Source organism: Leptodactylus fuscus, chromosome 5 (assembly GCF_031893055.1).
Source record: "Leptodactylus fuscus isolate aLepFus1 chromosome 5, aLepFus1.hap2, whole genome shotgun sequence".
In the NCBI taxonomy this organism is placed as follows: Eukaryota; Metazoa; Chordata; class Amphibia; order Anura; family Leptodactylidae; genus Leptodactylus; species Leptodactylus fuscus.
Genome location: NC_134269.1, coordinates 29262482 through 29290195, shown reverse-complemented (window position 1 = coordinate 29290195; position 27714 = coordinate 29262482). Strand labels below are relative to the sequence as shown.

At 43.5% G+C, this 27714-nt stretch overlaps 1 protein-coding gene across 1 annotated transcript; it reads right to left on the bottom strand.

Moving 5' to 3' along the window:
* On the bottom strand, nucleotides 1-27607 carry SORBS3 (sorbin and SH3 domain containing 3). Its single transcript, XM_075276111.1, has 16 exons — nucleotides 27505-27607; nucleotides 27324-27434; nucleotides 25267-25422; nucleotides 22308-22368; nucleotides 21562-21646; nucleotides 20556-21093; nucleotides 18210-18308; nucleotides 16049-16082; nucleotides 13462-13523; nucleotides 11897-11955; nucleotides 11535-11649; nucleotides 9436-9540; nucleotides 2004-2171; nucleotides 1114-1190; nucleotides 530-636; nucleotides 1-439 (listed from the first exon to the last, which is right to left on the bottom strand). The coding sequence occupies exons 2-16, from the start codon at nucleotides 27414-27416 to the stop codon at nucleotides 369-371; spliced, it is 1830 nt and encodes a 609-aa protein (XP_075132212.1). The 5' UTR covers nucleotides 27417-27434; nucleotides 27505-27607; the 3' UTR covers nucleotides 1-368.
* Nucleotides 27608-27714: the final 107 nt, after the last annotated feature.

The window sequence follows — 27714 nt, the reverse complement described above, 5'->3', positions numbered from 1 at the left end:
AGTTAGTACAGGTGAGAAACAATATTATTTTGGTTGAGAAATTTGCCAGTTTGTAGATGGAGAACGTGAATGCCAGCCTTGGCAGAGCCTTGTCCCGAGATGGAATGAAGACTGGTTGGAGATGTCATACTACTATTTACATATAAGACGTAAGACGTGACTGTAGAAACCTGTAGGTCAGGAAGCATAGGACGTGAATCAGGAATGTTGATAGATAAGTGTTGACATTGATGACACTACTGGCATATGGACAGGTCACGTTGGTTTCTGTGTATCTGCAGATTATCATGTGCGATGTCCATTAATCCTCTACAAACATCATTAGGAGTGGTTAGCATCACCATCCTCCGACAAGTCATGGGTAAAGTCTACGAGGTTTCATATGGAGCAACAAAGTTTCCAGGGAAGGTTCCAAACTTTTGTGTCCTCCAGCAGACACCTGTGGGACACAGAAAGGGATGACATGGATCATACAGCAGGGATGTCCACCAATACCACATGGCATAACCTACAGCACAGGGTGACTTACCTACATACCAGCCGTCATCACATTGCTGGGTCACGGTCACTATGTCCCCCGTGCTCAGCTGCAGTTCATCTGCGTCTTTCGGGGAGTAGTTAAATAATACTCGGTACCTGGAAGTACAAAGAAGCTAATGGAGAAACCAGACCTCATTCTCTGTCATTGCTGCTTTATGTAGTTTGACATATTGTCGTCTATTTTATGGTGCGGAAATGGAAATCACAGCAATTATGGGAGTTCTGGGTGGTTGTCACTATTTAGTCCCTTGGCCATGACTTTGGAGAAATACCTACCATGATTATTCATGGTTAGTATGGTTGACTATAAACCAAAGTCATGTCCCGGATCTGAATATAACTATACTTTAGGGCAGGGGTCAGCAACCTTCAGCATTCCAGCTTCTGTGAAACTACAACTCCCAGCATGCTCCATTCACTTCCATGGAAGTTCCAAGAACAGCAGAGCAAGTATGCATGCTGGGAGTTGTAGTTTTGCAACATCCGGACAGCCGAGGTTCTCTAGCCCTGCTTTAGGTTATAAGGTGACTAATACATTCATGCTTTATATCCCCAGTTTCCTACAGAACTTACAAGGTCCCTTGCAGATCCTGGAGCCGGCTGGATGCGGGAGCCTTCACAGTACATGGTGTTTCTTTAAGTGTTAGGGCCTGTAAATATAGTGAATATAAAGACATGATCAATGATAAGAGAAGGCATAGAGTCCATAAAACCCTGGAAAATATCACATAGCAGATCACAAACAGTGTGAATGAGTAATGTATGGAGAAGACCAAGGTCTGGAACACAGCTGATAACAGGGCAGGAGTTACCATGGAGCATCAGAAGGGTCAAAGAACAAGGTTTTTAAAAATACTAAAAATAGGAGTCAACGTGAAGAAGAGACAACTCAGTGTGAATGATAGCGAAGTCATAACCCTGAATGTGGAGAGTCAGAGGACGCAACACCGAGAGCAGAGGACACAGCATACAGACCAGAGTAAGGCCTGCGCTCGGTATTCCGTTTGGGAAGCCGCTTGGGACCCCCCAAATGGAATACCGAATGCATTAAAAAGTGGTGATCAATGAAAGCACACAGACCCCATAGACTATAATGGGGTCTGTGTGTTTTCCGTGCGATGCCCACAAGTCATGCGGAGAGAAAAGGACTTCAAGAACTACTTTCCTCTCCGCAGGATTCGTGCGGAAAACACACAGACCCCATTATAGTCTATGGGGTCCGTGTGCTGTCATTGCTCACCACTTTTTAATATGTTCTGTATTCCGCTTGGGGGATCCCCAAATGGACTCCCTGAATGTAATCCCGAACGCAGGCCTAACAAAAGAGACAGAGGACAGATAGTGTAGAGCAGAGTCCATGTTGTTGTGCATGAACTATGATGTAGGATAGAAATCATCAGTGACAGGCGCTATAGATATACATAGATATAGCAACAGTCATATTACACATTGTTAGTACTGACCTGCTCTACAGAGTTAGTATGTGGTGCCCGCTTTATGGTGGTGGCCTGTCCTAGACCACCTTTGACCTGCACATAAGTTGCAGGAAACAGGCCAAGTCGGCTGGAGCCTTCAACTCGCCCTTCAAACCAATCGCCACCAACCCTCCGATTAATAAGAACACGCTGGCCCTGAGGCAGAGACAGTAACAATGCCACCGGCTCACACATATAAGTAATATGTCCACATAAAGTCATGGTAAAACTGACAATACACACCTAATATCTTCACACATAACTTAAATAGCAATGACGCTGTAAAGCCAATGTTAGTTTCACTTTAAAGGGTCTAAACACCATCATAAACATACATGTCAAAAGCTGAATCATTTATACAAATGTCCTGTATTAAACTTCAGAGCTGCACTCGTAATTCTGCAGGTTGGAAAGTATCAACAAGTCAATCATATCCTTAAAGGGGTTCTATCCACAGAATGTAGATCACTATAGCGGACAGTGTGCAGACATTTAGTCAGACAGCTGTAGAGAGATTCAGCTCTGAAACCAGCAGAATTAGGAGTTCAGCTCTGGAGTATAATCCAAATTGCATAGCAGTACGTGATAATTATAGCACCGTATGACTGTGTATAGGGCTCAGGTGCAGAGTTTGGATATGGATAGTTGTCAGTCATTTGACGCAACGTCCACCTTTGTATTTGACGGTTCCAAGACAAGGAACACAGAACTCCATGGGAGCTCTATACAAAGACTTGTCAGCCATGTTTTATTTAGAACTGTTCCTTGGAAAGTTGGGTGACAGGTATTGGATCTGCTGGAGGGACAGTGTCCTGACAGTCAGTGCTGGTAGATGGGGGGACCGGCTGCTCAGGAATATGCCGATGTCCTCTAAGAAATAGGCCAATTTTGGGCCTGACAGGTTGGACCGGCTGCTGCAAGTCGTGACCCGTTACTCTGAAGTATCCTAATTCTCTGGCATAGTCGCAGCATGCACAAGAGGTTTCGCAGGCTTTGCAGGGGCGTGGAGGGTTAAGGTTAATCCTACTATATTACTAAACTGGGATTAAAAAGTGAAAAATTCAGCCATAATGATATATGAGGATTATCGTATAGATGGCACGGCCTGGTAGATAGGATGGTATTATGAGGGCAATGTTCAGGCCGTGGCGAGACCTATAAACTCAGGAGTGTCACGTGAGATAAGAGATATCTCGCTCCTATCTCTCATCTATATACATCACCGCCGTCACCTACAGCTGAGACACTCCCCACCCATGACAGAAACTAGGAGCGAAACTGACAAAAATGCAGATCCTGTATAATATGGCGAACCTAGTTCATAGAGAGTTAATAAAAACTACCATACAAAGTGCATTTACACTACTGCTGCTTGTATAAGCCATGGTGTAGATGATACAGGGTGGCTAGGCCATGACCAAAGATGACCAGGTCACCCTGCGACTTGTAATATCGTAATTTACACCAGATGATGAGGAAATGGGCACCACCTAAGAGGTGATGTACATTATACCCCATGCCCGATGGAAGGTGTGCCTTGTGAGGAGGGATGTGTCTATTGTTTCACAAACTCTCAGTAGTGCAGCCTCAGGCTTTGGGCCTGTAAATTCAAAGGATTATAACTTAATATAGAAGCAATATATTAAAGAGCAGTTTTCACATTGTAATGTATACTGAGGGGTCCTTTGTAAATCTTTATATCCTTTAGGCTGTCCTTCTGTCTATAAAGCGCTGTGAGGGTTAGAGGGAAATTGACCTGAGCCCCTTACTCATTACTTTACAGGGATTTCAAGAACTTATTAATTAAATATCTATCCTTATAGGTTATCAATTAAAGATCAACGGAGATGCAATACTTGGGACTCCCCAGATTAGCTGTGAAATGAGGTTCATCGGTCGCATGGTCTGTTCGCTGCTCAGTCCCATTCAATTGAATTGGCCGAGGTTCAATACCAAGCACAGCCACTGTAGAAATGTGTGGCGCTGTGCTCAGTACGTAGTGAAGAGACCATAGCACTCACCTGAACACTGCACCCGCTTCACACAGCTTATGGGTGGTGGTCCCGTATCCTGCCGATCCTCAATTATTAGGCCTAGAAAACCCCATCATACACGTGACTTGGGTAAATACATCTGATTTAAGGCTCATCTGTCCAGGAGCAACCATTGCGGTATTAACCCATAAATAGGCTCTGGGCCATAAGTGAAGGTGATGACGCCGCCACATTCATATGGTAATGAGCCCTCCTGTATGGAAAATCCATGAACATCTGCGTTCCACATGCTATGAGCCTGCAGGTCATGTAGCTCTGTAGCATGCGGGAAGGGGGTAAACCAACATTAGTGTAACCGCAAGACATTTGTACTTAACCACTTAGTGACCAAAGTATTCACATTAGTTTCCCAGGAAAATTATTTACGGAATCTGCGGTCCAATTACTGATCGGTGGGGATCTGTCCACTGGGACCCTCAATGATCATGAGAATTGGGGTGCTTTACTTCCAGTGGGAGCGTGCGAGATAGTCTATGGTGGGGGTAAAACATCCCTGGTCTAAGCAGTCAGACCCCCACCGATCAGAAATTTAGGGATAGAGAATAAATCATTTTCATGGCTTAACCCCTTGAAGTGTATGTTCTTGGACCATGACTGATCTCCAGAATGAAAGGTCTCCATAGAGCTCATATTAATTATTCTAGAATAATCCATGCCCTGAAGACTCAGCATTGGGAATGACAGACTTGTATGGCACCGTTCATACAACCGTTGATCCCGGTGTTTGTCGTATATGCTGACTTGGAAGTGTCCTTTTGGGTTTCTTCTTGGTGGTATACCTTATAGCGGTATTTTCATCTTGTAAAGATATGGCACATCACTGGGAGCACCATTGATCTGAGAATTAAGGGGCTGCGTTCACTAACCCTTTACTGTCCAGTGGCCCAATGACTCGAATAGCGCTATGCTGCAGTACCTAGCACAGCCACAAGGTTGTGAACGGTCTATAGTGCTCAGAATAGGAGGGGTGTCAGAGGTCGGCTCCCCATGATCATAAAGTGACAGCCCATCATAGCAATACTATATGAGATAGGACTACTCCACCACTATATAACTCATTACTGTAGTTGCTGCTTTTTTATACAGAGGGACACCCCACATGGCGTACGTGATAGTGGCATACAGAAAAGCCTTCAGTCAGAGGTATACATAGTAAAAATTTGGATGAAGTGTACAGAGCCGGACATATGCCAATGTAGCAGAGCTAAATATATCATGTGATAATCTGCAGCAGCATTGTGCAGGGCAATAACTCACAGAGACAAAGGCAACCTGTCAGGAGGTTTAGGGCTACTAAGCCACCATTACCCAGCTGCCTAAATAACAACCACCCGTCCCTGCAATCTGTTAGGTGTCTGCGTCTGAGCACGCGTTCCCTTTGAAGGGGTTCTGGGGGGGGGGGGGGGGTACAGCACTGATTTGGATCTATTGGGGTCTCACTTTGGGGACCCCTCTTCCGTGTAATGATGAAGAGCTAATAGTAATACTGTGCACCCCTTCACCATACTCTATGGCAGGGCCTGGAGGTTGGATGCCGACCAAGCCAATATTCACGGCCGAAATCCAACACAGGGTGCTGCAGTGTTATACATGAGTATACACTACAATCTTAGCACTGCTATATCTTTGTGTCTTGAATTGCAGAGCATAGTGCAGACCTGCTCCAATGGCAGGTGATGGGGTAGTAGGACCCAAGGGCCCTATGATGTCAGTTCCATGATCTGCCAGGAGGTACACAAGAGGTTCCAATGTCTGGCCATCCCAAAGTGACTATCCTGCTCATGCTATAAAGTAAATATCCAGAATATCATGGTAAATACAATAAGCGCTGACGTGTTGGTCACAGTGACTCATGTACAAGGAATGAAGCCGCTGTCTTACAGTATACAGGTAGCAGACGTCATCCTGATCTCCATCGCTCTCGCTATCCAGTGGAGATCCTCAAGGACTTCCTCATATTACATGGTAGGGATGGGTTGCCAATACTTATATCCCTTAGGTAGTGATGCAAGTACATAGAGAGCAGCGTACTCATCTCTGCTGTCAGTGTGTTCAGACTACACAGACGTCTTTAATTATATCCGTATCTGGGAAAGCTGGGTGTCTATCCATATGGTGACCTCCCATTTTCCTAATTACCATCACCCAGCTTTTCCAGTACCCTGAACAGATTGTTTTTAAAGCTGTAGTATGGGAACAATGGACCTCTCACTGCTAACCTACATTTGCCATTCAGGAGTCTTAGAAAGTTGGGAGGCAATCCATAGGCCACCATTATAGTTTACAAAATGATTGTGACCAAGAGTTCCCAGTCTCTAGCATAGCCGATGTGCTTTATTATGACTTGGTTACATCTCATACTTCTAGATTGCTGGATATCTAGGCAGGTTTACCCAGAGACTGGGAAAGATGGGAAACAACCAATATGGCCACCATTATAGTTCCCACAAGGGTTAATACTGAGTTGTCTCAGTATCTAGCATAGTGAACCTGGACAATTCTGAATTATTACCTCTCCAACTTCAATATGGATGGATATACAGTATGGATTTGCTACGCTGGGGAATGGGAAAGCGGAGTGACAACTAATATGGTCGCCGTTATAGTTCACACAAGGGTTGTTACCCAGCTTTCCCAGTCTCTAACATAGGAAATCTGCATAATGAATAATCCTGCCATCCCCTAATCCTACACTTCTGAATTTAAGGGTAGGTTTACCATTCAGGAGACTAGCGAAGCTGGGTAGAAGCAGTAATGGCTGTCAATACTGGTGATGCAATAAATTCTCAATGTACCTGCCTAGCACAATAACTCTTGTATATATCACCGCCACCTCTCACCCTCATTGTCCTGTGTCCCGCCTCAGGCTGAGGAATGTTCCGTCAGGGGTGAGCTGACGTGTCGTGTTTTGCCTGTCATCCTCCTAGTGATGGAGCTGCAGGATTATTCATGTTTACACGCCGATGGCAACAGCACTTCTGTCAGTATCACGCCGGCTTCATCAGATCAATGTGAATTCTGCTATATGCATGGCACTTGTTGTGACTGCACAATAATAATCATGTGGGTTTGCCCTAGATTTCACCCATTGAATTGCATTGTGCTATTCCTCTGTTATTCCTCCTGGAAATGTATGAATAAATTGGCAATCGAGCGTTATCAATCCCGTTGTCCAGTGGCGTAACTACCAGGGTAGCTGCGGTAGTGACTGCCGGGGGCCCGGCGGGTCACTGATGAGTTTTTTTGATTTTTTTTAAATAGGCCATTACCTGCTGGAGTAACCCCAGTATCTAAAGGGCCCTATTTACTTACCAATCCTCACTCCTGCTCATGGTCTCCTGTGATTCCCTTTCTGCGGAGGCAGTTGTGATCAGGAGCAGGGATCGGTAAGTGAGGCCGCGGGCCCGTGAACCCCACAAATACCGCTATCATTATACTTGGGGGTCTTTTCAGATCCCGGAGTATAATGATTGGAGGCCTAAGGCAGGTTAGGGAACGTAAAAAGCACTACTACTTACCTCTCCTGCGCTCCACAGTCTGCGGCCCTGTTTGGTGACGTCACGCAGGCCAGGCCGGTATTTGTATGCATTGCAACGCAGGCCTGGCTCACGTGACGTCTGTACCAACTATGAAGATGGCTGAAATCAGTGGGGAGTGCGCCAGAGCAGAGAGAGGTAAGTAATAGTGTTTTTTAGGTTTGTATCCTCCCCCGGGTCTCCGATCATTATTCTCTTGGGTCTGAAAAGACCCCGGGGTATAATAATTGTTCATGGCTGGTCCACAATGGGGAATAATACTGTGTGAAGGGGTCACTATGGGGCATAATACTTGGTTCAGGGGCCACTGTGGGGCATAATACTGTGTGAAGGGGTCACTATGGGGCATAATACTTGGTTCAGGGGCCACTGTGGGGCATAATACTGTGTGAAGGGGCTACTATGGGGCATAATACTGTGTGAAGGGGCTACTATGGGGCATAATACTTTGTGAAGAGGCCACTATGGGGCATAATACTGTGTGAAGGGGCCACTATGGGGCATAATACTTGGTTCGGGGGCCACTGTGGGGCATAATACTTGGTTCAGGGGCCACTGTGGGGCATAATACTGTGTGAAGAGGCCACTATGGGGCATAATACTTGGTTCAGGGGCCACTGTGGGGCATAATACTGTGTGAAGGGGCTACTATGGGGGATAATGTGTGCAAAGGCCACTATGGGGTGGGGGGCATAGTTCAGTTGCACCTTGAGGCCCAGCCAATCCTAGTTACGTCACTACCATTGTCAATAGGATGTACATAGCCTGGCACTGTCGGCACTGATCAGACATGATCATATAGGGTAGGGACATGCTATATAGGGATATTTTCAATTTATTCTCACATTTCCAGGAGGAATGACTGAAGAATGGCAAAATGTATAGCTCTAAGAAACTATGGTCTTTTATAAACAGCAGATATGTCAAGAGAGGTGACAGATCTGTTGCCATCTTTGACAGGTAATACCGTCCCATAATGGTGACAACCAAAGTGACCACCGCAGCACTCCCAAAACAGTCCCAGGTATACTGCCACACAACACAGGAGATACTTATTCCTTTCTTCTTCCCGCTGTAAGGCCAATGTAAGGCTAAGTTCACATCTGCACCAGGCTGTCCGTTGTTCTGGTCCGTTGGAGGGTAGTAATAGAAGATTGCAGAGACAATAGAGGTTACATATGGAACTCAATGAACTCCATTGACTATAATGGGGCACATAGGGTAGCCATAGTTTTTAAACTGAAATTGACAGATTAAAAAGTTCTGCAAGATTTTTCATCTGTCAATTTCAGACGGACACTGCGAAAGATTCTCAGACACAGATGTGAACATAGCCTAAGGCCTTATTCACACATTTCGCAGGTGTGTGATGTCTGTGATATAATCGTGGACATCACTCCCCCTACTTATTTGGTGTTGTCCACGGTTGAGCTATTTTTCACATCTCTGAAAAACATCAATTTAAACAAAAATTATCATAACTAAGGCCTAGGAGATGCCAAAATATGCAGAAGTAGTGGCTACCGGGCCTGCCTTATGTATACGTATAGTCTGAGAAATGGAGAAAATTTTGGGAATTTTCTATACAATGATCCTCTGTAATTCTTCGCGGTAATTTATGCAGCATTTCAGGGTTCTGCTAATATAACAATTAACATCACTGGAATATTCTACATGCAATAGCAGAAGTTGTCACCACATAAGGCTCGCACCATCGCAGCGATAGACGTGACTTATGATTAATTCCTGGTTTCTATGGATACTTTTGTTTGTTTGTACACGTAGGACTGACAGGCGGAGAAGTCGCAGTCACACGGGACCTGCCTTTACCTTACGTAACGGGAGCTCTGCATCTGAATCCACCTTGAAGTCGTACAGGGCAATTCCTGAGAGTTGGGGAGTGTCTGATGGTTCCTGCTGACCAGGAGATAGCACCTGTAGGGGGCAGTAAAGAGCTGAGAGTGAAGAACACTATGCTAACAGGGCCACGATAAAACGCTCTTCAGACAAGACAGGATTTCATGTATTAACCTAAACTCATTATAAATGAATGGCTTAATTAATTAATTAATTAATTAATTAGTTAATCCTGGTTAATGGAAGAAGAGGCATTACAAGATGATCATGATCAGACGTGACAAGTTGATAATGTTACATGATCATTATAAGCTGTAACTAGTTCTTGGAAGTTGATAGTGGGAGATGATCACTATGAGCTGATCAGTCATGACAAGTAGATCACTGGACGGATGAGTTGATCAGGCATCATGAGTTGATAATGAGACCTGGTTGTCATTAATTGACTATATTGAGAATTGATTGAGTTATTTTCAGTTGGTTAAGGACTCATATGGAGCCGATTAATCATGATCAATTGATCTGGTGTGATGATAACACAGGGTCGATATCATTTTTCCCTCTGAAAGATGGGTTATGGATTTTATTTTCCCATGAACAACAATCCACTCACCAGGCCCCCTACACCCAAAACAATTCGAGTTGGCGAGTACAAAGGCGTGTCACTGTCAGGTCCTTTGCCGATGCAGCTGCAGTCAAGTGCAGGATTTGGCTCCCCCTGGTGACCGGAAGCAGCTACAATGCTCTGACTTATTTTTGGAGTCATTTCAAGCATACTCTAAAAATCCTAAATCATGGTAGGGCTTATTTTCGGGGTAGTATTGAACGTATCAATAGCACTCAAACTGTTATGATTGAAATATCAGAATAGTAGTAAATCTCGCAGGTAGTAGAATAATATCATATAGAATATCCCAAATGTTTCAATGAGTATTTTAGAAAAAGGAAAAAGAAAGCCTTGTGTAGTCTCAGGATAAGTCTTATTTTTGGGGAAACACTGTACTTTTATGTGTTTCCATGTCAACAGTCAACAAGCAAACTTTGTAACCTGATCCTGTGTATTCTTACAAGCTATTTTTGAAGTACATATTGAATGTCCATTATCAGCTGATCACGAGGATTGATTATTATGCTTGGATCGGTTACTATCAGCTGATCACGAGGATTGATTATTATGCTTGGATCGGTTACTATCAGCTGATCACGAGGATTGATTATTATGCCTGGATCAGTCACTATCAGCTAATCATGGGGATTGATTATTATGCCTGGATCAGTCACTATCAGATGATCGCGGGGATTGATTATTATGACTGGATCAGTCACTATCAGCTGATCACGGGAATTGATTATTATGCCTGGATCAGTCACTATCAGCTAATCATGGGGATTGATTATTATGCCTGGATCAGTCACTATCAGATGATCGCGGGGATTGATTATTATGCCTGGATCAGTCACTATCAGCTGATCACAGGGATTAAATATTATGCCTGGATCAGTCACTATCAGCTGGTCACGGGGATTGATTATTATGCCTGGATCAGTCACTATTAGCTAATCACGGGGATTGATTATTATGCCTGGATCAGTCACTATCAGCTAATCACGGGGATTGATTATTATGCCTGGATCAGTCACTATCAGCTGATCACAGGTATTGAATATTATGCCTGGATCAGCCACTATCAGCTGATCACGGGTATTGATTATTATGCCTAGCTCAGACATTATCAGCTGATCACAGGTATTGATTATTATGCCTGGATCAGTCACTATCAGCAGATCATGGGTATTGATGATTATGAGAGGATCAGTCAATATCAGCTGATCACAAGTATTGATTATTATGAGTGGATCGGACATTATCAGCTGATCACAGATAATAAGAGATCACATTATCGGCTGATCACAAATATTGCTTATTATATGATGTTCATTCATCATCAGAGTGGCCTGCGTTTTCCATCCATACCTAAGCAAATTCTACCTTTCTACCAAAAATCAACATGATTTTCAGATGAACGCTACCCCCCCTTCCCACACACACACACACATCTGTAAATACTGACCTGGACATAGCTCTTTGGGAAGACACCTCTCCTTCCATCTTGTTCTCCTAGCAGCCAGTGTTCATCTACCTTCTTCAGGATATTGACCGTCGTCCCACGCCGCAAGGAAATTTCTCTGCAAAATAAAAAAAAAAACATAATAATTTTTGTGTTCTTGTGGGGGGTTTTTTGGTTCCCATTTTGTGAGATGTTCTCATAGTCTGGTGCTAGACTAGATTAGGAATTCCAGAAATATTCTATTCTATTCTAAAGATATAGAGCCTTCCAGAAGAAAACCTAACAAAAAACTTACACATCAATTTACCATATATAGTTGACAGGAGAATATTTTTGAGAAAATGAATGAAGTCGTACTCACTCACTTTTCTGACTCTGCCACAAAGTCAAACTTTACCACGGCTTTTGAAATTGGTGAAAGATCCTGAAAATTGTAGACAAATAAAATTTACAAAGATTACAAGAAAATAGAACTCATATATAGTAACTACCAGAGGGCCCACGTTGCGGAAGCGCAGCTTTTTTTTGTTGCAGATTTTGCTGCGATTTCTTGAGCCCAAGTCAGGATTGGATTAAGCAGAAGGGAGAAGTATAAGCGCTTCCTATATTTTTCTCATTCCTTTTGTGGCCATTCTTGGCTTGGGTTCGAAAAACCGCAAAATCTGCAACAAAAAAAAAGCTGGGTTTCCGCGACGTGGGACCTCAGATTAAGCTAAGGTCCCACGAGACGACCCGCAGCTATAAAGCACTGCTGGAAAAACCACGGCACAAACGCATAGCGGTTCTTCCTGCATTGCTTTAAACAGAAAGTTTGTATTCTGATACAATTATATCTACAGGAAAGCCGCTGGCGTTTCCGTAGATATAGTTGACATGCTGCAAATTCCAAAGCCTCACCGAATTTGGAAATAGCAGCGTGTACGTGCTGTGGTTTTTAACGCAAAGTGGGCATGAGATTCACAAAAATCCCATACACTTTGCAGTTACAGTAAAATTCCGCGATTTTTCCCGCAGTGTTTACGTCCCATGGGGCCCCCGGCCAAAAGGTACTTTCACGTGGCAAATTTGTTGCAGAAATTTATGCAATTGAAAATAAGATCCAAATGGGGTTGTTTCTGCAGCAAGAGCATGGATTTCTGAAAGCCCACATCAGTTCAATGCGACATTTGCAAAATTTCTGCAACAAAACTGCTGCGTATGAATTCCCCCTAATAAATCTGCTTTCAATAGTCATGTCATAACCAATTTTATGTCCCTGCTTCAATGCGTCTAAAATGAAAAATAAAGCAACTTTCTAATAGGCGTCGAATTTGTCTACCTTTTAGTTTCTATAGCTCCACTGTGGGTTTCAATGGTAACAAACAACAAGCAAGCTGCGTAGTCTGATCATGTATATTCTTATTGCCTCTTATTTATGCTCTACTTGTCTTCATAATGTCCATTATTACCAAAAACCACATGGAGATAAACAAATATTTCGAGCCGCACCTCAGCCCAAGGCCGGGACCACACAGTGGGCGATGTTAGAAACGTAAGAATATAAAAATACTGCCAAAAACGTTTGCAGTAAAAGCATGAAGACTGCTAGAAACGCGTGGTGTGTGTCAGAGGGAAGTCTAGGGGTGTTTTACATATGGTGGATGTGATCGTGATATTTGCATGTATATCATTTCCCTATGTACAGATGTAGCAGAGCTGAAGTTGTATATATATTGTATACATAGTTGTATACATATCGCAATAAACTCTTAGCACACAAAGCCAGATAAAAAACCTCACCTCTACTTAGGGTATATTCACACATGCCAGTTCTGTAGCATTTTTTACTTTTTCACCGTTTTTTTTTTCCAATAATCAGCCAAAAATGCTCCAGATTCCCTAAGTCTGTAACTCACCATTGATACTACCCATAGACCTTAGTGTCACTCACCTGCTGCTCCTCTGTACACCGTCTCCTGGTTTTGGTTGTTTTTGGCTCAGGGCTGCCACCTGCTGGACACAGTGTAAGATTACACTAAGGCAAGGTTCACACACAGTTTTTTGCAGGCAGATTTTTCAGGCAGATTCTGTGTGAACTGACCCTAACACATCTCCCTCACAGTGTTTTATGTGCACAAACCTAGAATAGGCTAAGGGCACAGGTAGCGAATTAGAATTAAATCGTCCCAATGTGTTCTAAAAACGTCTGTGAGTCAGCCATTACAATAACAGCTGTCGCGCAGCCGTTTGGTCAAGGCATTGGTGGCGGTCGCAGCGGTCAGATCTCCACCATAGCCTGGCCTATTTTTCCATCAGTCTTGTATATAGTCACAGTGTGAATTGGCAGCAGCCATGTCTTTGGCAGCCGCACTTTACAGGCCGGATGAATCCCATCTTATAGTTAATCTGTAAGAAACGTATCCACGTGGACATCCAGTGCTCAGTCTTATTACACAGGATATCTCACCCTAATATGAGAATGACTTATCCCTGGAAGCTGCGTATCCTTATGTACGATTAGGTTGAGGCTCCACATTGCAGAAATGCAGCTTTTTTTGTTGCAGATTTTTTTGCAGTTTTTTGAGCAAAAGATAGGAGTGGATTGAGAAATATATATGTCTCATTCCTTTTGTTGCCGTTCTTGGCTTGGCTTTGGCCAAAAACGCAACAAAATCTGCAACACAAAAAACGGTGAGAGAAGTGTGGACAGGGCCATTGCAGTCCAATCCATTTATCCTAATTATTTTCTTAAATGGGCCAATCCAAAATGAGAATGATAAAACATTCCTGCTTTATTCAAAAATAGCGCTACATTCTAGACCACCAGGACCAACAGATGTCACTATAGACCAAAGATCTTAGATATCAGCCTATTCTAGACCACAAGGGACAATAGACATTACCTTACCCAAGGATATTGGATAGTAGCCCATCCTAGACCACCAGGGACAGTAGATATAACTATTCCCAAGGATATTAGATATTAGCCCATCCTAGACCACTAGAGACAATATATATTGCTATGCCTAGGAAAATTAGCCCATCCTAGACCACCAGGGACAATAGATATAACTATTCCCAAGGGTATTAGATATTAGCCCATCCTAGACCACCAGGGACAATAGATATAACTATTCCCAAGGGTATTAGATATTAGCCCATCCTAGACCACCAGGGACAATAGATATAACTATTCCCAAGGGTATTAGATATTAGCCCATCCTAGACCACCAGGGACAATAGATATAACTATTCCCAAGGGTATTAGATATTAGAGGGGTAACTGACCAGGGACTGGGGATCTCAAACAGTCTGACCCAGAGACACTGAATCATGAGCTGACTATGATACGACACAGAGGAGTCAGTGTAGCAGAATTTATTACCCTAGCCCTTATACCCCTTCAATATACACTGTGAATGGGTGCAATTTAATTAGGTCAAGGACCACGGCCCTCTAAGACTAACAGGGAGGAAACTTTGGCTATCAGCAGGAAGAGTTAATCCAGTGAAAGTCTAATTAACCCTTCGTAATCTGTCTATGCATAAACCCATGAATACCTGAACTGGGAATAGAAAGGGTTTTAAAGGAGAAGGGGTGGGTGACTATATACCTGCATAGAATAATACAGGAGAAAGATCGGGTATCCTGTATCAAGTGAATCTTTGTCCGAATGTTAAGTTTTTATTCACTTTAGGGACAAGTCCCATGTTTTATATTTTTTATATAATAAAAGTTATGTTTTATTACTTGTTTGTTCAGGGTTACCCAAGTTGTTCAAAAAGATATTAGATATTAGCCCATCCTAGACCACCAGGGACAATAGATATAACTATTCCCAAGGATATTAGATATTAGCCCATCCTAGACCACCAGGGACAATAGATATAACTATTCCCAAGGATATTAGATATTAGCCCATCCTAGACCACCAGGGACAATAGATATAACTATTCCCAAGGTTATTAGATATTAGCCCATCCTAGACCACCAGGGACAATAGATATAACTATTCCCAAGGATATTAGATATTAGCCCATCCTAGACCACCAGGGACAATAGATATCACTATTCACAAGGATATTAGCCCATCCTAGACCACCAGGGACAATATATATTACTATTCCTAGGGATGTTGGCCCATCCTAGACCACCAGGGACAATAGATATAACTATTCCCAAGGATATTAGATAGTAGCCCATCCTAGACCACCAGGGACAATATATATTACTATTCCTAGGGATGTTGGCCCATCCTAGACCACCTTGGATAATAGATATTGCTACACCCAAGGAAATTAGCTCAGCCTAGACCACCAGGGCTATAGATATTACTACATTATGATATTACTACCAAGGATATTAGCCCATTCTAGACTACTAGGAGTAACATATCACCATTCCACCTGACAGTATAAAGGTTGGATTCCTATTACACTGCAGCTCATTCATTCTGTAAATCTCATATTCACTACAGCTGAAAAGATGAATATTGTTTTACCCATAAATCCCATAGTCTTTACCAATCCCCTTCTCACCTGCTCGGGAGGAATATTTCTGTAATATAACTTCCTGCAAAGAGACACAAAGACTGAGTGAGATCTGAGCACACATTATAGAATACAGTCACTGTATGGAGAGATTTACAGATCCCAGGCTGCAAAAGACACATCGCCTCCACCCAATCCATCTCTTGCATCTTCCAATAGTCACCACTCCACTGATTCCTGCACAGTTGAAATTTTTTTCTCTAGCCCCACCATTCCTGAGCAATTGGTGCTATTAGCTTCAGCACCCAATATGGTAATTAGGCTCTCTAGTGTCAGGCGGGCGGTCCTGAACTGGAGGGACCGCCCACCTGACAGTAGAAAGCAAAATCATACTGAAACTAACAGCAACAATTGCTCAAGCTTGGTGTGGGCTAGAAAAGAAATTCCAACTGTGCTGGAATCAGTGGAGCGGCGTCTAGATTGAAGGATGTAAAAAATTGGAGGATGTTTTGAAAAGTCATATTTAATATGACGGTGGTGCCCCGACTGTCTCAATCATTGCACTGATGGGTGATGTATCTGTGACGTTCAGTCCACATCTGGTTTTACCTCTACTTTGTGGAATTTATATATAGTTGTAGGCCTATGTGAAAAGCATGACATGTAACAGAGTATATCACAAGAATGTCCCTGGAGAGCTACTTATCAGTCAGACACTGGCAGCTATACAAGTATGATCTCAAAGTCCACTGGGCACCACGTATTATGCCTACAGTCACGCACAGCAATCCAGATGCCTATATGTTATGCATATATATAACTATATATACCGTATACTCACATGGTTCCCATATATGTCGTATCCTCCTCCCCATCATACCGTAACATTAGCATCACATGGTATGAGACCAGCTATAGGGATATCTATGAGAAATACTCCAGACTTCACACAAAGGCAACTGAGCAAATATTTAGCTCCAGACTCAAAAACAACAAAAAGTCAATGAGTCAGTAAAACCCGTCATTTTATCCATTCTGATGTGTGCAAATGCCAAAATACACTGACTATGAGATGAAAACAGCCCAGCCCCATCCCAGCGCAAAATGACCTGATGTACTGGGCATCTACAGTAATGGAGACTTTGATACAGTGTCAGGGGTAAATAGTAAGAATATAATGTACAGTATAGGAATGAGTGATGAGAGCTGTAGACAACTTAAAGGGGTTGTCTAAATGTAAAAAAATAAATAAATGTAAAAACAGCCCTGATGAGGAGGTCCTCCTGGACAATATTTCATACTTGCCAAGGCTCCCGAAATAAGAGGATAGAGCTCCAGGATTCCTGGAAGGGCTAGCAAATCTCCTGGGCCAAAAAGCTAAATTTTTGTACGTGACGTTGTCATATTATGTCCCCATCAGGTCACAAAAAGGCCAGCACGTTATCATGCTTCTGTCACAAAAAGAAAGTGTGACCCTGGCTCCAGGTTTTTGGAGGTCCCTACACACAGTATAATGTCCCATAGCGGCCACTTCACACAGTTTAATGTCCCATCCATACAGTATAATGGGAAGGTGATAAATATAAAAAACAGTGTTACTCACCTCTCCTGGGATCCAGTGCAACTCCCTGCTGTCTTCGTCCCTCTTCCATGACGTCACAGATGTGAGTTACGCTGGAGTCATCATGCGTTGTTGGCACTGACCCACATGACATCTGTGATATCATTGAAGAGGAACCAAAGACAGAGGGGGGTCACACTGGAGCCTAGGCGAGGTGAGTATATTGTTTTTTATTTTTCTCACCTCCCCATAGCCTCCAATTATTATAAATGGTGGTCTGAAGAGATCCCAGAGTATAATAATAGCAGTTTGAGTTCAAACATATTCAGTGCCTAGGAGCTTGGGCCCCAGCACTTGCCCAAGTTTGTCAGGTCCGGACACTGGTCCTAGTGTTATCATATATTGGGGACATGGGCACACCTGACCTGTGGTTCTCCTCAATGACTTCCAGCAAAGTTTACCATCCAGTATGGCAATCGGAGATCGCAGCAGTCACGTGCCAAGCTACAAGCAATGTCATGTGCAGGATCTGGCACAGTGTATTGGCTTCCATTTATAACATAACCATGATTCAGATGTGAACATAGCCTTAGGCTCTGCCATATGCATTTGACAGTATGGACATCCAGCTATGGTGTCATATCTTACCTCACACTGTTCTAGTGACATTTCAGGTTGTTGTTTTCGTGCCTTAAGATCTTTGTCCAGTTCCTCGGTGAATTGACGTAACTCATTCTCCAGCTGATCCTGTGAGGTCATAGGAAGTAGAGGTTAATGAAACATTTTGCACAGGTTTTGGGTCCTAGACCCCAGCTGCATAATGCCATTCTGGAGAACGGACACAAGCTAAAATCCCATTGTAATGAATAGAAATTGCAAACGGACCAGCTAGTGTCCGTTGCTAAAATCTTGTACGGACAATAGCCATGGACACTGCCGAACAAACACCAATGGTAGTGTGAACGCCCTCTTAGTGTTCATTTGTGTTTTTTAGGGCTTGTTCACATGGGGGGTGGATTTTGGCACCGAGAGTGACGCCTGCCACGACCATCGTGGTTTCTCCCTCCGTAGTCGGCTCAAAAGTGACAACATGCCACTAGCGGAAAAAAGAACGCTAGTGGTCTCCATAGACCACCATTGTATGGAGGCGGATTTTGAGGCGAAATCCGCTGTCAAAATCTGCCTCCTTGCCCCCGTGTGAACTAGCCCTAAGTGTCCGTTTACAAAAAAATCCTACATGCAGAACTTTTCTGTCCATTTGAAAAAACCAACAATAAGTGTCCGTTTGTGTCCGTTATGATAGGTGTCCATTTTTTATTTATTTTTTAAATGGGCACCTTCTGAGCGGACACCTACCTTAGAGTGAACCCTACCTCATAAGATGATTTCCAAATAAAATTTACATATACTCAATATGTATTTCTCAGTTTTTGCAGGACAAATTGTACTTCAGAATGGTACCATTCAATATTCCATACAATATACTAGGAAGCTAGAAAAAATTCTGAATGGTATGGAATTAGAGAAAAACTGCATTGGAGAAACTTTCTTACGGCTTCGTTTTTACACCATTCACTGTGCAGCCAGAATGATGTGTTATCTGTATTATGCGAGTCGGTACAATTGCAGCGATACCAAATTCATAAAGTTGTTGTTATGTTTTAACCCCTTAAAAAATTCTTGAATTCGCTATATTCTGACACCCGTAACTTTTTTATATTTTCATATACACGGCTGTATAGGGCGTCTCTCATATGAAGTTATATGTACTTTTTATTTATACAAGTTTGGGAAATGTCTGACATTTTCATAGTTTTATTAAAATTTTTATGTATAGAAAAACTGCACAAAAATGGAGGTTTGGCTCCTTTGATTTTTTTTTCCCCACTTTGGCATTCACCATACGGGAAAAATATTTTCAAACATTTGTAGCTCAGGCATTTTGGGACGTATAGGATGTATAAATTGTTAATGTTTCTTTTTTTCTTTTATTTAGAAAGGGGTGATTTGAACTTTTAGGGGTTTTTTTATATCTTTAAAAACGTTAAAAAAAATTTAACTGTTTTATTAGCACCTCCCGCATGGGGCTTGAACCTGTGACCTTTAGATGCACTGCAGTCTATGGGAGGATTTTCTACACAAATATTAAAGCCTTCCACAGACAAGCCTCAATAGTGACAATTCAATGACAGGCCTGGGAGCCTTCATAAGGCCTTTGGCTATCATAGGAGCATGACGGCTCTCACGATCTCACTGCACGGAAGCAGTCTGGCAACAACTAAGGTATGGGGTCCGGAGGGGGTGGTTCCCAGGAGATTCAGAGGGTCATATAATAAAGCAATGCTGGCAATCAGAGTCCACATTAGCGCCAGGACTCTGCTTTGTAATACAGCGGAGACCCGGCTGCTATGGCGGCCACTCTGCTTCAGAGCGGCTGTCACGTTTAAAGGCCTGGTGTCCGCCATACTATTACAGCTGATGTTGGTAATGGGTTAAAGAAATGTTTCCTTTTCCCTTATTGGAATAAGTTACTTTTCAGTAATAGAAGTCTATGGGTGGCAACGCTGCTGGAAAAGACACTGATAGCTGCAGTTGCTAAACTCTATGTCAGTGAGTGAGAGAACCCTTCTGACACTTATGCTTCAAGGTAAGGCTTTGCCATAGAATGAGGTAATAAATCAATTAACAGCCTCCTGCTTCCTCTCCATAGACTTCTATGTGATAGATGAATATGGAGACAGATTCTATATAAAGAAACAGTCTGAGGACAGCCAAATAAGTGAAGGAGACTGATCTCTTTAAGAAGATACATTACAAAGTTTCTTATATTCACATATATGACTCATTCATGACAAGTATAACTGAGATACAGTTTGGGATTCTAATGTCGGTGCTAATATGAAACAAGTCAATGCTAACCATGTCCTTCTAGACAGAATACATTTACATATGTGAAACCAAGTTTTGGTTTCCAGAAATACAAGCTTTACTTACTAGGACCTTGGAGGTGGATTTCCTGGGCTCCTTGGAGGTGGGACTTAAGGAGTGTCTGCTCGGGGTGGTACTTGCTGATGAAGAATAGTTGGACTTTTGTTTGAGACTTGGAAGTGTGGATGTTTCCTTGTTGAGGCTGTTTCCATTTTGTATACTGCGGGATGGGTATAAATGTTGTAGGGCAGGTTCTGAGGTTCGATGCTTGTTGCTAGTTTTGGACAACATTTGGCCCGCTTGTTGGTTGTTGTAGTTGTTCTGTATAGAGTGTGTGGTATTGGCGTTATTGACAAAATGTGACACTTTTGAGGAGTAGTTTGGAGATGTCTGTGATGGTTGTCGAGATGAAGAACGTGGCAGGGTAGCGGCATGTGTCATAGGTGAATAGGGAGCTGTCCCTATTTTTAGGGTGGTGCTGGACTTGCTTGGTGATTCTCTAATATTGGACGTTACTGTTATATGTAAACGTGAAGGTTCTTGACTTCTTCTTTTGGAACGATCCTCTAGTTCAGACAGGCCATTGGTCTGATCCATCATAAACCTATGGTCAGAAAGGAAATATATCAACAATACAGCTGAAATAAAATGGTAAAAGGCCAATAATTTTGGATGCAGCTTGAGACCACCATAACACGGTGCAGGAAGAGCCCCTCATGGTGTGTCCGGTGGCCTGTAGGACCTGACCACCTCATATAAATAAACATATTGTAAGGGATACTGCAAAAGGTTATGCTAAAAGCATGGTTATAGGGGGTGCAGAGGTAACAGACCCACCAGGGCCCTGAGGTCTGGGAAGAGGAACCATATTATAATGGTATATATTGTGCACTATATCCCAACAGGTCCAAGCTACAAATTTGGGTACCATACAAACACAGCCATGGCTAAGATCATTTATTGAGACTTGACTCTTGAGACTTTTTCCAAACTCATTTATAGACCCCATGTCTTAACGCTATATGACTTGTAAAAGTGAAGTATCAGACTCCATATACCCCCAGCCACTCACTTGGATTTATTTGATACAGTGAAAGTGTCTTCATGGACATTCTTCGGTTTCGACCATTTACTGTCATCATCACTGCCTTCAGAATCTGAAGAAACAAAAATAAAATAAAAATTGTACATTCTTTTTGTTCTAATGTAGACATGTAGATACATCTAGAATAAAAAGAAAAACCAAAGCAACTTTATTAAAAATATTCCGTTTGGTGAATTTAGCTCTTCTGTAGACCTATGTGTCTCCATGTTAACAGACTACAAACAACCTCTGTGTAGTTTGGGCCCTCAGTTATACTCCATCTGTCCTGTATGTCCTACTGATGTACCAAATGTATGATACAAGACATATGGGAGCGAGTACGACTACAGGATCACATTACACAGTGTACTTGCCCTTTAAAGAATAGTTAAAAATGAAGGACCTTTTCTCTAAAGTGTTTTCCTTATGTTGTTGAAAGGTCATTGTCTGAAACATATTCATGACCACGAAACTGGTTACACCCATGTCGTATTAGGAGCCTCTACTAGCAAAGGCTTGGAAACAAGTCTTGGTCTCTGACAGTCATCTCACATGTTATTTCAGATGGTAGCGCAGAAGATCATGGTGGTTGTCCCTTCCATAGACAAGACTCCTTCTAGAATAATTGTTATCATAATAGTTTAAGAATATTTCAGGTTCGGGAACATTTTTTGCATCTTTGCAGAACATTGGAGGCGTAAGGAAATACTCTACGCCCGATGGAGACCACTGACCTGACATCTGGTGCAGGACCTTGTACATGTTCTTGTACCATTCTCGGGGCTTGTCAACGCTCTAGAAGAATATAAAGGAAGGTAAGACAACAAATGTGATAAAACAAAATGTTACAAAAATATATTTCACTTACAAACTTGATATAGACAATAGGTTATTCTCTGACAATACCTGTAAAATAAGGACCCATTGTTATCTAGGATACTTGTGACCATCCTTGACAACTCTCCTGGAATATCTGGGAGACTCATGGGAAAGAGGGAGGTATATTGGTCCGAAGAGTTGGAAAATATCAACTCTCCCCGTTCCTGCACTTCCTGCAGCTCCACTCTACCAGGTGCAGCGCCATACTTTTAGTAGTGGTTGTGACTGGTATTACAGCACACTACAACTTAATCCCATTAAAACTGAATGGGGCTGAGCAGTCATTCTGGATACAGCCATACCTCCCAACTTTTGAAGAACCGAAAGAGGGACAAAATGTCCGGCGCGCTACGCGTGCCGCGGCAAATTTAGCCCAGCCCACTTTTGTGTTGACTCCGCCCATTCTCATTAATTTTTCATGTGCCCCCACACAGTATAATCCTCCTACAGTCACCCGTAAATTATATGTCACCCCTCTATCTCTCCCCCAGTTTCATATACACCCTTCATCTGCCCCCAGTTTCATGTCCCCCTCCATCTCTTCCCCCAGTTTCATGTCCCCTCCACTCTGTCCCCAGATTCATGTCCCCCATCTCTGCCCCCAGATTTATGTCCTTTCCATCTCTGCCCCCAGATTCATGTCCCCTCCATCTCTGCCCCCAGATTCATGTCCCCTCCATCTCTTCCCCCAGATTTATGTCCTTTCCATCTCTGCCCCCAGATTCATGTCCTCTCCATCTCTGCACCCAGATTCATGTCCCCCCATCTCTGCCCCCAGTGTCATGCCGTCCTCTCCTTCATCTGCCCCCAGTTTCACGTTTCCACCTCAGTGTACACATTACACTTACCTTCTCCTCGCTCCCCCGCCGCTCTGGACTCAGATCTGAGTTGAAATTGGGACATACCTCCCTCCAACTGGGACCGCGGGACACGTCACCGAAATCGTGAATGTCTCGCGGAAATCGGGACGGTTGGGAGGTATGATACAGCTACTAATAAAAGTACAGAGTTGGACTGTATGGAGCAGTGTAGACAATGAAGGGAGTTCAGCACAAGCTGATCTGTGGGGGTGCTGATAGTTGGACTCTACAGATCTAATATTGATAGCCTATTGTAAAGATAGGTCATCGGTCTTAAAGAATCAGATTGGGCCCTTAAGGACACTTTTATCACTTTATCCACAGGATGAGTGATAAGTGTCTGATCTCCGAGGGTCCAAAAACTGGGTCTCCTCACAATTGGGAGACTGAGGGCCTGAAAGTCCCCCCCAAAGTCTCCTTGTGAATGAAGCGCCATGGTACTCCATTCACTTCTATGGCGTTGTGGCTTGTGATCGCACCACAAACAGTCATGGGACCTGTAAACTGAGGAATGGACTCGCCATTTCTGGAAAACAGGGCACAGGGTGAGGTGAGTAATGATGTGTTATGTTTATAGGCCCCTCCGGAGCACCATTAAATAGTTGGAACACCCCTTTAAATGGTAATGACATAATAATAAAATTCCTCATTCCGTGGCCTAATTTTTCAAATATTTCAAATTTTTCAGTAAATATGTCAGTAAATAAGTAGAAGATATGTTCACGCCTACATAAAATATCCTGCTTGTCAGACATTGTGTAGCCTGTGCATTGTGTAACCCTGTCCAGTCTGGCACTAAGGAACTTGATGTTCCGTCTGTAACATTTAGGCTGAGTCGGCTGAATATCTGCTTACAATGATACCAGCCCCTAAGGGAAGTACCTTCTCAAAATTGACCCAGTATAACACTACATGCAACGATAGTGAGGGAGACCTGGGGAAGAAGAGTTCATCTCCTAAGTTGCATTCATTATAGTGAGATCACCCATATTTGATATACACGGACTACAGGTTTTATGGGTCCCACCATGGTAAACTAGGGGACAAACAGTCGGCAGGGCCTGGTGGGGGTAAAGGGGGCACGGGGTAGGTAAGACAGGGGAAGGGGGCATGGAGTAGGAGGAAGGAGTGACCACGTGGGGAAGCAGGTAGGGACAAAGGGGGGTGGCGGGCGCCAGGAGGGAGAGGAGGTAAAGAGTTACAGCAGGCCGCAGGGTGGGGGGGCACGGGGTTAGGTAAGACGGGGAAAGGGGGCATTGGGTAGGGGGAAAAGGGGGCACAGAGTAGGTAACATGGGAGAAGGGGGCATGGGGTTAGGGGGGAAAGGGGCATGTTCCTGGGGCAAAGGGGCACGGGGTAGGAGGAAGGAGTGACCACTTGGGGAAGTGGGTAGGAAGAAAGGGGGGTGGTGGGCGCCAGGAGGGAGAGGAGGTAAACAGTTCCAGCAGGTCGCAGGGTGGGCCCCGAGGGTCCATGAACCCACAGGTGTAGGAAGGGCCCGCTGTGGACACAAGGCAAAGGAACAAGCCTGCGCACCGCTCCAGGTGGGTTCCACAGGGGGTCAGGGTTCCGCGGATGAAGTCACGGGTAAAAGCTAGTAGAACATATGTAGCAGTGTATTTTTTAATGTAAGCCTCAAACTTAGGTCTGACACTTACAACCCTCACCAAACCTCCAATACTGACCAAACCAAACAGTCTCAAGACAATACTGGACTTTCTGGGTGCCCAGATGCCAAGGACACCTCTGAATTGTGTCAATGTGCAGAGTTTCCGACAGAACCTACTGGACCCAACACTAGGGCCACATAGTACCTGCACACACGGCCACCTACAGGGTATTTCAGGACATGCTGGGAGTTGTAGTTGCGTAATGGCTGGGGAGTCACAGGTTGGAAACTAATGCATTACATAATGCAAAGACAAATGCTATATATTAGAGAAAGTTTCCTTACAGATCTGGAGGCAAAGGGCATCCCATCGTCATCTGTTGGTCCAATGCCCTCATAGCGAATCCAGCGCCTCTCTATATGCGGGCTTGGACTGTTCTGGCTATCATCAGTCACTACCAAGGTGGCTTTATAGAAGAGATCGGCCCCATCAGAGACGTCCTGCTGGGTAATATCATAGGATAATAAAATGGCTGCTAAGTAAATAAAATAACAAAAGAGAGTGTATGATGTCAGCGAGAAAAGAGAGCGCGTAATTTCAGTGATATAAGAGTGTGAGTGATATCGACAAACTAGAGCAAGTGATATCAGCAACAAAAGAGCGAGTGATATCAGCGAAAAGAGAGAGTGAGTGGTATGAGCGAAAAAAGAGAGCGTGGAATTTCAGTGATATAAGAGAGCGAGTGCTATCAGAGGCGAGACAGAGCGTGTGGTAAGAGAGTAAGTGATATCAGCGACAAATGGGAGCGAGTGATATCAGAGACAAGAGAGACAATATCAGCGACAAAAGTGTATGTGTGACATCAGCGTTAGAGATGAGCGACCAGTAAAATATTCGATATTCTATATTCGTTTCGAATAGCCGCTCAATATTCGACTATTTGAACAAATATCGAACCCCATTATAGTCTATGGGGAAAAATGCTTCGTTTCAGGGGATCCCACCACACAACTCAGGAGAGTCACTAAGTCCACTATGACACCCCAGGAAATGATGCCAACACCCTGGAATACAACTGGGACAGAAGGGGAAGCATGTCTGGGGGCATCTAACAAGCCCAAGTCACTTTATTATGTCGGGATCCCTGTTAGCTTGCGATATGCAGCACTACTACACGGAGAAGCGGCAGAGCTCAGCGCACACAGAGTAGCACTGCTACATCAGATGCAGCTGAGCTGAGTGTGCAGCATGGTTCAACGCACATACAGCACTGTGGAGATGTAGTAGTGCTGGCTGTGCGCTCAGCTCGTCTGCATCTTTGGAGTAGTCGAGCTGAGCGCGCGGCCAGCTCTGCTACATCTCGTCATAGGAATGCATTGGCCAGCGTTGATTGGCCAGTGTACAGCATTCGGCCAATCAACGCTGGTTCTGCCGGAGGAGTGTGCAGCATGGTTCAACGCACACTCAGCTCTGCTCGAACAGCCTGATATTCGATCGAATCTGTATTTGATCGAACAGTGTTCGCTCATCTCTAATCAGCAACCAAAGCGAGTGTGAGTGATATCAGCAACAAAAGAGAATGAGTGATATTTACAAATGAGAGTGAGTAACATTAGCAACAAAAGTTTTTGTGTGACATCAGCAACAAAATAGAGCAAGTGATATAATTGACAAAATAGAGCAAGTGATATCATCGACAAAAAAGAGCGAGTGATATCATCGACAACATGAAATCTGATCGTGGAAACTCCCTTCAACAGACCTTAGTGAGATGGATAACAATGAATATGGGAGCAAAGTGAAAGTGCATGTCCAGGCCAGACGCTGTGGTGCCCTCTCTATGACTGTCCCTCCATATGACAGTACAGACAGTTGCCTATTAGCATTGTCAAACAGGGCACATATACAAACACACCATATAGTATACTACATAACATTGCAATACACCTAATATTATTATAGAGAAGGCAGATATGTCCTATAAAATAGGGATGCAAATGTGAGGTTACAATTGGCTAGGCCATTGGCGCCCCCTTACTTGGGAATAGGTAAGGCACCCTATACAGCTGATCCTATTTAAAGGAATACCACTCTCCATATCCGGACACATGATTTCTGATATGATCAGTGATAAGTGATCGTGCCAATTTGATCTCTCACTTCTGGAGTCCTCGGGATTATAGTAATATAGTAATACATGTTATAAACACTGAGGTCAAACATCCCATAATAACCACATACAGGAATGTTAATCCCATTGGCTTTGTATCTATGGCTTCAATTACACATTACAATCCTGACTTAAGACATTCCACAAACAACATGACACAGTCAACATCTTATAAGAACTACTTGCCTCCAGGCAGAGGAGGATTGTGGTTATTGTCCAGTGCGGTCTTACCGTATTGTGAGTCTCTGGAGCCCCCCGACTCTGTTTCTTCTGTAGGTGAGGGGGGATGAAGTCATCCAATGATAAAGGTAGCTCTGGGTCCATCCTTTACAGCGCCCCCTGCTGGTGGTGTCATAAATAGATCAGTATCTTGCCATGCCATAGACCATTGGTGCTATAGTAGATGTCTCACCTGTTCACACTCGTAGCCCTGTATGATGTTGCTGTACTGAAAGCAGACTCATAGCATATCCAGAGCCTGTCCTGAAAGACTAGTGACCGCCGTCCAAGTTCTCCTGAGCCACACACTGTATCTGAATACACAGCAGATGTCTATTCTTCAAAGGGAAGCCTACACACACCCTGCACTATAGTGCTCGAGCACACCCCGCTGCTTTTTCCA

What these genes read in the sequence shown, in the direction of transcription:
- SORBS3 (XM_075276111.1), bottom strand. Translation starts at nt 27,416, where the DNA reads ATGGACCCAGAGCTACCTTTATCATTGGATGACTTCATCCCCCCTCAC. An exon ending in GGTCCTGCACCAGATGTCAG is followed by an intron (nt 21,647 to 22,307) that starts GTCAGTGGTCTC and finishes TTGTTTCTTCAG; the next exon opens with ATTCTGAAGGCAGTGATGAT. An exon ending in CAGAGCTCCCGTTACGTAAG is followed by an intron (nt 2,172 to 9,435) that starts GTAAAGGCAGGT and finishes TCTCTGCCTCAG; the next exon opens with GGCCAGCGTGTTCTTATTAA.